General features: G+C 39.7%; 1 protein-coding gene across 2 annotated transcripts; it reads left to right on the forward strand.

The window, feature by feature from the left end:
- Positions 1-806: 806 nt before the first annotated feature.
- LOC114250001 (uncharacterized) lies at positions 807-14,555 on the forward strand. Of its 2 annotated transcripts, none has more exons than XM_089732189.1 (14): positions 807-1,197; positions 1,815-2,019; positions 2,899-3,092; positions 3,455-3,588; positions 5,287-5,415; positions 6,594-6,694; positions 6,835-6,953; positions 7,343-7,652; positions 8,473-8,590; positions 9,864-9,956; positions 10,354-10,442; positions 11,269-11,408; positions 13,016-13,137; positions 14,035-14,555. In XM_089732189.1, the coding sequence occupies exons 1-14, from the start codon at positions 928-930 to the stop codon at positions 14,357-14,359; spliced, it is 2,349 nt and encodes a 782-aa protein (XP_089588315.1). In that variant the 5' UTR covers positions 807-927; the 3' UTR covers positions 14,360-14,555. The 2 variants fall into 2 exon arrangements, with proteins under 2 accessions (XP_089588315.1, XP_028039544.2); XM_028183743.2 differs by having other exon boundaries at positions 8,485-8,590.
- Positions 14,556-15,034: the final 479 nt, after the last annotated feature.

The raw sequence follows: 15,034 nt of genomic DNA on the forward strand, positions 1-15,034 counted from the left end.
GTGAAACTTTCATTAGTCTTTCTACTGAATGCTGATGGCCTTGCATCGATTCCCGAAAGAGAGAGAAACGTGAGCGGTGGTGTAGAAGCATAGAACAATCCCCTACTGTTTGTCGGCGTGGCACCTAGTATCTGAGTTAAACTAAACTGTAACTAAATACAACAGTATGACTTTTATAGATGCTAATCAGTTGGTTAGATAATAAAATTTCAAATTAAAGCAAAACAAAATTAGCAACTTTGCATTTTGCGCCCCCGCCAAAAATTCTGATTGTTGGCATTTTGATATAGAAGGTGCATGGTTTTATTATTTTTGCCAGCTTAATGGACGACTCAATCAATTGGCAGCAGCTATGTGCATAATACTCTTAATATCTAAGGGACTTTTTGGAAGAAGCGAAGTTGTGTGAATTGTTTTATTTTGTCTATTTAGTGTTTCTTCAGTTTTAAATATGTAATAACGGTGGTTTATTAACTGCTTAATATCTGTGAACGTGCACAAATGTGGAAAAATGAAACAAAGCCGCTGGTCGTAACTTCTCGGGATCCTCCAAAAAGTCCACTGAAAAAATCTTAGTAAATGACCACCATATTACTGAGATTATATTTCATCCTATTTCATTTCATTTAATTTCATTCCAGTTGATTAATGTCTCAAATTAGTCGTCTTCATTTCATTTCACTTTATATTATCATTTTTCATAAAAATAAGAATATAAAATAAGACATGACTTAAGTGTCTTAGTTACCGGGTCAATAAATCCCTTTAAAAAAATTATGTGTATTATATATTAAGTGTATAATCTATGGTATTATCTATGGACAGCAGTTTACAGTTGCCAAAAATTGTGGATATTAGAATTACACATTGTTTAACTAAAGAAAAACTCTTTAAAAGTATACAGAATCAAATACTTAGTGAATCGCGATGTCTCATGAACACAGAAGCTTTTATAGAGAGATCGATCGCCGTGATCGTGATTGGGATCGACAAGAGTTTAGGAGAAGACGCCGAAGATCGAGGAGTCTGAGCAGGGACAAACGCCGCAGCCGGTCGCCCCGGAAAAACGATAAGGATATGTTAGACGAGAACATACTTAGCGAAATATCTAAATTACCTGAACCCAATGAGTTGTGGGACAATCAGTTTCAAGACGGCGGCTATCCAGCACCTCCGCCTCCAACGTTCACTCAAGAGGTATATTGTTCAATACTCTATAGAAATCATGTGCAAATGTCGCTTTTATATTTATAGATACTTTCTGTAGGAAGTTATGGGTACGTTACTTGTGAACAATGAACAATATAATCATTTATACACATAAACATATAGTATATGCAATCTTTATTGAAAAAAGATTATGTTTTTGAGAAACGTCCATACGCTTGAGAGAGTCGTCACTAGGCAACATTCTTAAAGTTTTTTTTTTAAAGGTCTACCTCTATTTTCACACTTAGAATTTCGGATGCTTTAATTAAAAAATATATATATTTATATACAATTCTACAAGAGTAGACTATTAAGGCTCTCGAAACGACTCAACTGGATCTTTGTACGACGAAGTATTCGGAAGAATCCAATTCTTTTTTTTTATGATTGAAGGATTACTGGTGGCCCTGAGGCCTTTCCAGTTTCACCAGGACAGGTGGGCGAGCAAAGGCTCAGCCAGGAGGGGTGGGATAATCCAATTCTCTAACACTGATGCTATGGCCTACTACACTTAAATACAATGAAATTTATGCCTTTAATACACACATCTGTGTAGATGATAATTTTTCATTAAGTACCTCAAACTTTAATTAAACCTCTTTCAGACAATGCCAAATTCCTCATATAGCACAAATTATTCATCATCTTACCCTGGGACAATGTATGATGACTTCCCACCAGGAGCATCCATGCCAGGTGCCCCTCATCCACCTGACATGGGAGCATGGAATCAAATGTCTCTTCCACCACCTCCAGGATCTGCCCCAGTCATAAAGGAACTGTCTATCGAGGAGCAGAGCAAAAAAGATGGTATGTTTAAAAAATCTAAATAAAACTAAATATAATTTTTATAGCAAAAATATAACAAGTACAAGAAATATGTTTACCATTAAACAAAGACATTTTATGTTTAAGTAATATGTCAAGTGAAAAAACAAAAAAAAACAGATTTTTTGTAAGGTTTTTAGGTGAATAAAAATTACATTTCAATTTAAAAAACATACTTAATTGGGATGTTTTAAAAAAAAGTGTATATAGAATATATAATTTTGTGAAAAAAATGTATGACTTTATACTATTTGTATGATGTAGACGACCAACATTATGTAGCATTTAACTTTTACTGATATAGTATTTTAAAATATAATTGTTTCATACAGCTAATTAGTGCCAAAGTCAAACACTTTGATGAATAATTATATGAGTTGCCCAAATCTACTCACTATTTGATATATTATGAATAAATTGCACAATAATTACATTTCTTTGACAAGTGAAGTATGTTCAGAAATCATTGGAAATGATAATGGTAATATTTACTACATTAAAATACTAAATTGACATTACACTGGAAAATTTGCAATCTTTTCATTCATTCCAAAATGCATTTCAGGTCTTCAAAGTTTTAAGTAATTTCAGGTTTACTATGTTCCTTTATGCCAAATTATATACTCTCTTTACCAAAAAGAAGGTATAGTATGCACTGTACCATTTTAAGATTGTGCAGATGCTTTGTCTTCATCTGACTCTTACAAGTTGCAACCAAACAAAATTCTTAGATAAATATAGCTGTTCTTTCTCACAACAGAGAATAACTAGAAAAATTAACCTTCATTCAGAAAAGTAAGTGATCTAGATTGAGTTTTATAATGTAATATTGTTATGTAATTAGCAAAAATTTCTCTTCAGCCGCTATCGAAACAGAAATGCGGCATCAAAAAGCAGCTCTATCAAAACAAAGAGAAGAATACATAAAGAAGGCTGGTACACTTAAAAAAGAACTTGATACGCTAAAGGACCAACGTAATGAGCTTCGTGGAGATTCTAAACGCTCTCCGAGCCCGGATACTAAGAGGTTCTTGAAAGAGAACACTAAGTTACAGGTTTGCTTAAGTTTTTATAGTAAATGATAAAAGTAGTAATGTAAATAGCTAAAAAATGTTTGCTTGTGATTGTTGTAATGGATATATAAGCTTCTATTCCCTGCCTCTTTGTGAAGTACTTTGATGGTTGAGGTGTTCACATTGTTATGAATGTGAAGACATTTGTTCTTCTTAACAACAAGGAATACTAAGTGGAGTCATATAAATAACACTTTCCTGACATGTACTTGTGTGATCTAGCACAAGACAATTAATTGCATTACCAGAAACAATACATACTAAGTGGTGGCAAATCATCACAAGACTTCACAAATGCTGGAATCAAATGAGACTAATTATTGTATGGAGTCAATTGTGTTTAGTTGGAGATCCAGAACAAGTTGAAAACAATAAACAATGTGGTGGACATGCTGAATGGCATCATTGGCGAAGAAGCAAATGTGAACACTATTGAGATGAAAGAGTCACCTGAACGGACCTCCAAAAAAAAATCCAGGTGAGGCGCGTTCTGATATTACTTATTGTTCTTGGTATTGTTGAACTTCAATATTGTATTTGTATTGTGATTTTTGCAAATTACTGAATGATTGAAATGAGGTGCGGTCCAGTCTTGCTATCTATTTATTTAAATATTGTATTTGAAGACTGAGAGGGTTTGTTATAACAAATTATAATTATTTTAATCGTCTTCATTATGATTCTATGACTATGATTGCTGACTTGTCTCTATGTAAATATATACCCAATAGAATATTATTAGCAGATAAGACAATGTTTAAGTTTAACAATACCCATAACTTTATTACTTGAAATACATATAACAAAAGCCTGTAAGCAATGAAATGATTCTATAGTATTTTCTTCTCTGTGAGGAGTCTTTTGAGGAGGCTTTTGAAAAGAGGCCTGATATGCTTTTACAAACGAGAATACTGAATAGCTACTTGTGGATTCTGCGTGAAGACATGAAGAAATTATATGAGAATGCAGGATAAAGCTGTTTTGACCATTGTTTGTGAGCTTAATGATATTATTGCTGTTTTAATATATTTAAGTGGTTTTTACTATAGTTCATTCAAACAATGTTCTGTAAGGGAAACATTCCCCATAGCAATAAACTGATACACAATAAACAGACAAACAAACAAAACTGACAATAAACAGATTACAAACAGTGTTTGTTGAGATGAAAATTGTTTAAGATCAATTTGTGCCCGGGGTCAATGTCCCAGTGACATATATACTCCTTGTCTTCAGTTTGCTGGCTTATTAAATGGAATCTTCTTAAAATAATGAACATGTGCTAATTTTAATAATCAATATTGTTTAATTTCTCCTGTTTTTTTAACAGTATTGGTTTTGGAAATGTTTCCTTTATCATTGTATATTAAAATTTCTGTATATGGTCATAATTGTATTGCGAATATTTAAATAGTACTGATTATTTAAAACAATAATATTGTAAATATAATAATGTATAAAATGCTCAAATTGAGAAATGTAATTAATATGAATAATTTGAATGAATCAATGTGTATGATTTCTCTTGCGTTATGTGTATTTTCTCAATAATATTTAGAGAGAATTTACTACAAGTTTTCGGTAAATATATATTATTCATTAAGTGTTGTGAAAATAAGGACGATTTTTGTATTTTTTTATTATATTTTCATTCTGTATTTTTCTAGCTAATAAAAAAAATGCTTAACTTTTATTGTCCGAGTGTACTGAGTGTCGACAGTCGCTTTACCAATATTTTGCGAAATATTCACCGCGTCTAGCTCAAAATGTTTTTTGCGTGTTTTATTTTCGCGTCGAGATAACCGTATTACTGATTTAAAAACAAAAAAAAAAGAACACCCAATAAATATCTAAAGATTATTTGCAGCAAGAAGTTGCTTGACATACAGTGAGATCAAAGCTGGACCGGCCTTGCTCGGTTTATTCTGTACTCACGAGTGCTCAACTTGGCACAAAGCAATTATTGTACAAAAAAGTCTCTTCTCATTGATAATATCACAAGCTTTTCTGCCTGTTCCTAAAGGAAGAAAAAAGACATAAAATGGTCACATACATACAAATGTCTGGTGTTTAAATCGAAATAAAAACCATCATGAGTTGAGGTATATTATTATCTATATATGTATAATGGTTTACAAGTTGAGTACAGTAACGCAACGCAAGCGCGCATTGGCAGGTCTCCGTCGGGCGCGAAGTTCAACTACGTGTACTACGACCCCGAGATGCACTGGTGCCGCGTGTGCAACGACTTCCCGCCCACCGCCAAGGACTACCTCAACCATCTGCACTCTCCCGCGCACCACAAGTGAGAGCCCTGCCTCTGTTACTCACTCGTACCCTCCGGCGGCTTAGTCTGTAGCGGATACAAGAGTGAGATCTTTGTTTAACACTAGTGGTCCTCTGGTACGGGTGGTAGGACCTCTCGTGAGTCCGCACGGGTAGGTACCACCGCCCTGCCTGTTTCTGCCGTGAAGCAGTAATGCGTTTCGGTTTGAAGGGTAGGGCAGCCGTTGTAACTATACTGAGACCTTAGAACTTATATCTCAAGATGGCTAGCGCATTTACGTTGCAGATGTCTATGGGCTTCAGTAACCACTTAACACCAGGTGGGCTGTAAGCTCGACCACCCATCTGAGCAATAAAAAAAATATTGAAATTGTAAGTTTGAACATTATTATGGTTCTATTGTCAAAGACTATTAAACTTCTATATTCACAGATTTCGCCAAGACTACACTATAGACAAATATTAGTAAAGAACAATAATTTTTGTTTTTTTAAGAGATTTTATGACCTGGTAACTAAGACCTTGTCATGTCTTATTTTACTTTATATTCTTAATTTTATGAAAAATGATAATATGGAGTGAAATGAAATGAAGATGATTAATTTGAGACATTAATCAACTGGGAGGAAATTTAATGAAATGAAATGATATGAGATGAAATATAATCGCAGTAAAATGGTGGTCATTTACTGAGATTTTTCAGTGGGCTTTTTGGAGGAACCCGAGAAGTTACGTCCAGCAGCTTTGTTTCATTTTCCCACATTTGTGCACTTTCACAGATATTAAACAGTTAATAAACCACCATTATTACACATTTAAACCTGAAGAAACACTAAATAGACAAAATAAAACAAATCACACAACTTCACTCCTCGCGTTCCCGCCAAAAAGTCCCTAAAGAACAATCAATTCTCAACTTGACCACAGACTATAAGCAATAAGAAAAAAATGACAATAAACTAATAGTATGCATGCGTGTGTCTATGTCAAATACATGGTAGTGTGTGTAATGGTTTTTTATTGATTTAATGTCTTTTTTAAGCATAATTTAAAAAAATATTAACATTCTGCATTCCTTCTCTAATATTTTCTATAAGTGTGGAAAATTTCATAATCCTCTGTCTGCACAATTTTTTTTTAAAATGGTTTTGCTTGACATATTAATATATAGATTAATCTGTGCTGTTCTCTGTCCAGGATGGCGTCGGCCCACATGGAGGCTCCGTGGCACGGCGTCTCCGCCCACGAGGGCTTCCCGCCCAACCCCGCCGCGCCCACCAAGCGGACACCTATCAAGGGTACCACCACACAACTACATCACACTTTGTACATTAAAAAAGCCGTACCTACCTTCAGAACTCACCAGAAACACCGCCGTATCAGCCGAGACGAACACCCGGTCTCACTGATGCGGCTAAAGTAACGATTTGTTTCCCAGGCCTACAATTCTTCGTGCCCTCCACGGCCTGGTACTGCAAGCTGTGCGATCAGTTCATAGGAGACCTGCACTGCGCGTCTGCCCACCTCAAGTCCATTGTGCACTCCAAGAACTACGCTGTGAGTTGGTTGAAAATTGTTGAAGTCGCCCCACTGTTACCCTAATACTTAAGCATAAAAAAAACAGAAATGTTTATTACATTAATTGTGAGTCCGCAACTTCACCCCGCCTATTTCTGTCGTGAAACAGTAATGTGTTTCGGCCTAAAGGGCGGGGCAGCCGTTGTAACTATACTTGAGACCTTAGAACTTGTATCTCAAGGTGGGTGGTGCATTTGCATTGTAAATGGCTATGAGCTCCAGTAACCATTTAACACCAGGTGGACTGTGAGCTCGTCCAGCCATCCAAGCCATAAAAAAAAAATTACACAAAAATTGTTTTCAAATCCGCATTATTTTACACCGTCACTCGGCACTAAAATGTTATTAATATTAAAAATCCCTTCTAGAACTTTGTCGAACAAAACCCTCACTGGGAAACGGACTGGATGTCAGACCGACAGAAAGCCTTCGAGACGACCCGCGGCAAGCTGAAGGCGGAGCTCACCGACAAGTGCGTGTACACGGCGCAGACCATCACCTTCAGCAAGGACGGCTTCCACTCCAAGAGGAACAAGGACAGCCCCCCGCTCGACGAGAAGAAGAGGAGGAAAGAGAAGCGGAAGAAATCCAAGAGGAAACGGAACAGCAGCACCAGCTCCTCCAGCAACTCCACGGACTCGTCGGACAGCGATTCCCAGAAGAAAAAGAAAAAGAAAAGTTAGTTGACATTGTTGTTTGTAACTATTTTCGTTTATTTACAATTAAAGAGTCGTCACGTCGCTTGAGACTCGTCCGGACGTGTACACCCGGGTGCCGCAGTCTCTTTGTCATGAGGAACCAAATGGTCTGTGCAGTGCATCAATATGAGGGTAGTGCGCCCCAAGCAAGCCCCGCCCCCCCCGAGGCCGACACTCCAACTGTGCAACAAGAAAGTCGTGCACTGATGGACACTAGTCGCGGCAGTCTTACAAGTGCCTCCAGAGAATTTGAAGTCCTCGTGGCCTAAAGGATAAGACATCCGGTGCATTCATGTTGAGCGATGCACGTCTTCGATTCCCTGGTGGGTACTAATTTTTCTAACGAAATACGTACTTAACAAATGTTCACGATTGACTGCCACAGTGAAGGAATAACATCGTGTAATCAAAATCAAGCCCGCAAAATTATAATTTGCGTAATTACTGGTGGTAGGACCTCTTGTGAGTCTGCACGGGTAGGTACCACCACTCTGCTGTGAAGCAGTAATGCGTTTCGGTTTGAAGGGTGGGGCAGCCGTTGTAACTATATTAAGACCTTAGAACTTATATCTCAAGGTGGATAACGCATTTACGTCGTAGATATCTATGGGCTCCAGTAATCACTTAACACCAGGGGGGCAGTGAGCTTATCCACCAACCTAAACAACAACAAAAAAAGAATACTCTGTATAATAGTACCAGCGAATAAAAAGCTAAATAATATGTACACTCAATGGGATGGTCGATGCACGATGGATGCATTAATAAAAAAAACATTCATTTTCATGTTACATAAATAGATTACGTTGCAGAGACAAAAGAAAGATCGAAAGTGAAGTCGAAGTGTGAGGAGGAGGACGGCGCGCCCAGCCCCCCGCCCCCCCGCGCCGCGCCCCCCGCCCTCCCGCCGCACTACCGGTGAGCACTCTTGAGTCTCCCGCCGTACCTTCTCAGTGGGTCGCCATTCCGATCCGGTGGTAGATTCAGCGAAGCACTGCTCTTGCTAGGGCCAGTGTTAGCAACGTCGTCAGATTAGAGGTAGCCGGTGAAACTAGCATAATTCCTCAAGGCTACTAGCAACAGGTAGGGAAAAAACATACGTGAACATCAAAGTCGAATAACTCGTATCGTCCTGGCACAATACAATGTACACACATCACACATTGTCAGCGTTTTTATCAATGGCGTCCTGTTTATTTTTATAAACTATCGATACATACTCTACGCGCACTGTAGCTTGCGTCTTACAAACGTAATTTTCTATTTCGTTGTAGGCTGCCTGCAGGTTGTTATTGCACAAGTTGTATTCGGGTTCACCATTTAATTTGATTTTTGTTTTGTTTTTTTTCTTATTTTTATACTAGTTTATACCATGTTCTAAGTCTGTACATACGTACAGTATGCGCGCGAATTCATGTCCATGGGGGCCAGAGGCGACGCGCGGGGGACAGCTCGCTCCACCTCGGTAGGCAGCGGCTTGGCTCTGCCCCTGGCATTGCTGAAGTCCATGGGCGACGGTAACCACTCACCATCAGGTGGACCGTATGCTCGTCTGCCTACAAGGGCAATAAAAAAAAGAAAAAAAAAACCTTCGCCCGCCTCCCCGCATTTGTCTGACGTCGAGTGTTGTCCTTGACGGTTGTGACGTGCGCTTATCGATATCGAAAATTTACGCAACGCTATTGTGTTATTTAACCATGACTACTCCGCTTCCAACAAGTTCAGATAGAAAAAAAATCTATTGAAAAAAGATACATACTGATTCCGACTCTGATCTGTCGGTTGTCTTCTCATTTCATAGTGATTGAATTGGATGTCAAAAAATATTTTTCTTTATTAGAAATAAACAAGTAATTACTTATCACATTTATTTTATTTCATAAATTGCAAAATTACCTTAAATTACATTAAACCAAATTGACAGCTGTTGACTAAATTGGTAGTTATTATCGACACTACCATAATTAACTAGGTCACAGCACTACCGCATTCCTCAGGATGGACATGAACTCGCGCGCCTACTGTACTTAGCCTTCATTCCGCAATGAACCAGAGGGAAACCGGGGTGACTGAAAATCAGCGTTGTTCGATTTTTAACAGCATTAGCGGAGCCACCTCCGTTTGCCTTTTTCTTATTTTATTTTATTTAGTGTGAAAAGCAATAAATGATTTTGTAATTATTATTTTCCAGGACAAAGAAAGAGCAGAGCGAGGAGCCTACGCGTTCCCCGGAAAGGCGCGGCGCCCCCCGCGAGCGCAACCCGGAACCGCCGCGCCGCGACACGTGTGTAGCTTTTTTATTTATTGCTTAGATGGGTGGACGAGCTCACAGCCCACCTGGTGTTAAGTGGTTACTGGAGCCCATGGACATCTACAACGTAAACGCGCCACCCACCTTAATATATAAGTTCTAAGGTCTCAGTATAGTTACAACGACTGCCCCACCCTTCAAACCGAAACGCATTACTGCTTCACGGCAGAAATAGGCGCGGATTCATAAGACGTCCTACCACCAGTAATTACGCAAATTATAAATTTGCGGGTTTCATTTTTATTACACGATGTTATTCCTTCACCGCGGAAGTCAATCGTGAACATTTGTTGAGTACGTACGCTTCAAGTTTCTGTATACTATGAGTGTTGTCCGCGGGCCCCCGCACTGTATGCACGTTGTGTGGCAGCGCGCGGCCGGAGCGGCGCCGCTCGCGGTCCCGGACTTCGCCCTCCAGGAGCTACAAGAAGCCCGACATCAAGAAAATGCCCTTTATTGGTGAGCTCATTTGAACCTGTTTAAAATTTTTTGTAGTTTGGTTGTTTTTCTAAATGTTCACTCTCCACCTCTCTAACGGACATACCTTGGCTTCAGCACACCGCACGGATTGTGCCAGTACACGCTATGTGCTTAAGAAAACTACAGAGCCTTCTCTACATTTTGTTAATGCATAGATCATTTTACTTCACTACACACTTGATACTCAAGTGTTCTACAATATACTGGGTTTTTATTTATTTTTTATTGCTTAGATGGGTGAACAAGCTCACAGCCCACCTAATGTACAGTGATTACTGGAGCCCATAGACATCTACAACATAAATGCGCCACCCATCTTGAAATATGAGTTCTAAGGTCTCAAGTATAGTCACAACGGCTGCCCCACCCTTCAAACCGAAACGCATTACTGCTTCACGGCAGAAATAAGCAGAGTGGTGGTACCTACCCGCGCGGACTCACTAGAGGTTCTTCCACCTTAATAATGAGTGACAATTAATGGGTGGTCGTGGCCTGATGGGTAGCACGCCCGGACACAGTAGCAACTGGCACGTATCCACCCACCCAATAGTCAATTGCTGTAGTGATAGAATCCTGATTGCATTTCGTTCTCTGCAATGTCTTTTGGCTCAATTAGTACTATACTAATCTAAAATTAACTATAATTATTATTGTGAGATTATTAAGATATTCTGGCCATCAACCCCTGGGCAGAGCACTTAAATTTATTTATTAGGCTACCGACATGTTTACGCAAATGCAAAAAAGTATGTCAATTTTTAAATAACCCATGCAAAATTTTTGATTAAAATTTTAAATGGGACAGGAAAAATGCCTCTGTACAAAAACATGAGTAGAAATGTGAAGACCGACGAACAAAAGAAAGAAGATTTAAAGAAGAAGGAAGAAGAGAGCGAAATTAACAAAAAGAAAAGAGTGGAGATGGATGCTGAAATACAAAAAAAGGTAAAATTGCTTATAATATTAACCTTATTTTAAAAATAATTTCAATAGTATATTCAAAAGTTTTCATTCCGAACTGTACAATCAAAACCTCCCGATAGAATCCATTGTCTTAATGTTTATTATCAGCTAAGGGGATCGAATATTTCATCTCGAGGATTCTTCGGTATTCGAAGTTATCTGTAGGTCATGAAAAATAGTGGAACACATTACGATAATCACCAGAATTACTGGAATAACCTGAACACAGTGAAAGAATTAAATAAACAATTCAGTCAACTATACGGATTTTCATCTGAAGAGTTTTAACACGTTGAACGTCAATTGAAAATTGTGTATTTTCATTCGGGCTACTGTGCTCACCGGTGAGCCTTATTGAACCGTTCAGGCCAGTAGGGTCACCCGTGAGCCGCGTGAGCGTTCCAACGCGAACGCTTCCTACAAGCTACAGATAGCAGCTAGCAACAGTTAGCAACAGCGTATGGGAGTGAGCCACAGGCCCTTTATCCGAAGTGAACGCCGTGGTTTTTAAATCCCATAGAAACTTGTAGTTTATATCAAGATCAAGCCTATTAAAATATCAAAAACTACACGATAAAAGTCGCTAATTTTGATCTTCCGTGTAAATTATCGCATTTTATAAATTTCCGAACGAAAAAACGGTGTGCGTGCAATTTGGTGCACGTGAATGAAGTGAAACTTCTTTTTCGATGTGTAGTATTGTGGTTTAGTTCATTTTCCATCCTTAAATCAGATTACTCTTGTAATAAGGAATGCAATGTGATGCGACATCTCCAACATTTATATTACTTTTTATTTTAAATTATAGATAGAACAATAAGTATATATATATTTTTAAATAGTTCATTAAAATATTGGCAGCTACTGGTTGTTAACGCTCGCGCTGGCCTGTAACTGGTATACTACGCGCACTCACTCTCGCTCTGTCTCTTTCTATTCCCCCTCCCCCGGAGCGTTAAAGGTTTAACGCAACCTTGTTGGAAGTCGCAATAGAAGTTTCACTTCAAAATCTCAAGTTGATAAAAATTACTGATTCCCTTATTTTGGCTCGGCCCGAACGGTATAGTACGCAATGCCCGTCGGTGGTTCGAAAAGCGTTCAATCTATACTAATATTATAAAGCTGCAGAGTTTGTTTGTTTGTTTGAACACGCTAATCTCAGGAACTACTGGTCCGATTTGAAAAATTATTTCAGTGTTAGATAACTCATTTATTGAGGAAGGCATAAAGGCTATATAACATCACGCTAACCCAAATACGAGCGGAGCACCAATAAAGAAAGCTTCAAAATCGTTTTTTTTTCCTTTTGAGAGCTTCCGCTGCGTGCGCTGCAGAAACGGTTAAAGTTTCGCTAAAATAATGTATGACAGAATTGTTCCCCTTTAAAAGATATAAAAAAAGACCGCGGCAGCATTCGTTTATTATGTTAAGGTTGGCTCACTATAACGTTTTTTATGCTAACCAAATTTGCTCTAAAATAAAGAATTATTTGTGAACTATTCCACGCGGACGATGTCGCGAGCTAAAGCTAGTGTGTGTTATAAACGTCTCGTTCGAAACTAAGTTCCTGTTATTATTTTCAAACCCAGGTGGCAGAGTTCAAAGAGAAGATAGCCAAGGCTCAGCTGGAGAGGGAGCAGCAGAGCCACCAGCGCCCGGAGCCCTTCATGCTGCCGCTGCCCACGCCCACGGTCATGCCGCAGATGCAACCGTGAGTGGCCATGGAACTGTTATAGCGGGTCTCGCTACTTAGATTAAAAAAAAATGAAATACAAAGTTATGGAGGTTCGATGACAGTCACGCGCACTGCTTTTTTTTTATATGTTTATTGATGCACAAAACAAATTACAGTCGATCTAATCTGGATTGCCATCTAAATAGTATGTGCACTCAGCAAATCCATTTGAATGTACATAGCTTTGGCTATTGAAAACAATTGAAATTACAAATATGGATAACTAGCCATTGTTAAATAGGATAGATTTAGAGTTGGGAGTCGACCGCTCGGGTCGGAGGATGGGAGGAGACTGAGTGTTCGCGGGGCGGACGCTACAGGAGGGCTCGGCTAGGGCTGGCAGCCAAACAGCCTTCATACTAGCGCTATAACAGATCGCTCCTATTCCTCATCGGAGGCGAACGAACCTTCTCTGGCTTAAGGCGTTACCCTCGCGTGGATTTAATCTCTGCTAGAAGTAGAACTTAATTGACGTCAAGCAGTTCGAGAAACTGTAGGATAACTGATTTTTTTACTAGTGGTAGAACCTCTTGTGAGTCTGCGCGGGTAGGTACCACCGCTCTTCCTATTTCTGCCGTGAAACAGTAATGCGATTCGGTTTGAAGGGTGGGGTAGCTGTTATGCTGTAACAACTGAGACATAGAGCTTATGCCTCATGATGTGTGGCGGTGGTCCGTGAGCTCATTGATCCATAATAATAAAAACGTAAGTAGTAACCCAAAAATTCCAAAGTATCTGTGAGACTTGATTGTCGATACGCGAAGTGGATGGTGTCATTCAGAGACAAACCATCCCACGTCGTTGCTCCAAAAAGATAATTTAACTATTACTTTTGGTACTTAGGTCAGTATTTAGAAGGATTACCATTTCCAGGGGACAAATCCCCGGCGCCCCGGGCAGCCTGCCGCGCGACCTGCAGGAGGCGCTGGACATCATATTCCCGTCGGGCGAGGTGATGGCGCCGCCGCCCTTCGTGCCCGCCTTCCCGCCGCTGCTCGTCAACCAGATGTTCCCGCACTTCGACATCAACGCCATCTACCCCGCCAACCTGTACGAGCAGCCCCGGCCTCCGCAGCGCGTCGAGGCGCAGCCCGAGCCCAAGTTGCTGCCCAAACCCGACGGAGCCAAGAAGAAGGAAGAGTTGGACGAGCTGGCGCTGCTGGGCATGGACGCGTCGGACGTCGGCGCCGGCATGTAGCCCTCGTGCAGCGCGCTGCTGGAGATCTTCCACGTTCATAAAACAGTTAAATGGTGTCCTTGGTCATTTTCCTTCAGATGTGTTTAAATTTGTCAACGTAACGGCTTTATTCTAAGAAGTGCTTAAACTGTGTAACGAATGAGGAACGTGATCATTTTAGTTAATGAAATAAAAATCAAATCGATGGTCTATTTAATTTTTGTATGCAGTTTCATCTGTAGCGTCCTTGCGGTCGCCGTGTCTGCAGATGATTCAGAATTTTATTTGACTTTGAATCGATCGCTACCAGTTTGAAGATTTAATCGAAATCAGTTTCATAGTTTCGGAGCTTGTAGGCAGAAAAAGTGTGACCGTGGAGGGGCAACCTGCAAAAAAAACCATGCTCGCTTTAAACAATACAATCGAGACGTCCGCCTCGTGTCTCAAGGTGGAGATGCGGCACTTATGATGTCACGGCCCCGGTAACCACTCAATATCTGTATGCTTAATCTGAGTTTTTTTACGTTCTCGATATCGTAAAAGTTAACTTAATTTGTATGCAAACAGCGCCCCTAGCGGGAAACGTAGGCGAACTTTTACGCTATCGAGAACGTTAAAAAACTCATTAAGCATAGCTCTACTGGTGGTAGGACCTCTTGTGAGTCCGCGCGGGTAGGTACCACCGCCCTGCCTATT

Source organism: Bombyx mandarina, chromosome 13, assembly GCF_030267445.1.
Source record: "Bombyx mandarina strain Sakado chromosome 13, ASM3026744v2".
NCBI lineage: Eukaryota > Metazoa > Arthropoda > Insecta > Lepidoptera > Bombycidae > Bombyx > Bombyx mandarina.

Coding starts and splice junctions, on each gene's coding strand:
- LOC114250001 (XM_089732189.1), top strand. CDS start 928: ATGTCTCATGAACACAGAAGCTTTTATAGAGAGATCGATCGCCGTGAT. Junction 1,198..1,814: donor CTCCAACGTTCACTCAAGAG/GTATATTGTTCA, acceptor AACCTCTTTCAG/ACAATGCCAAATTCCTCATA. Junction 10,443..11,268: donor CAAGAAAATGCCCTTTATTG/GTGAGCTCATTT, acceptor TAAATGGGACAG/GAAAAATGCCTCTGTACAAA.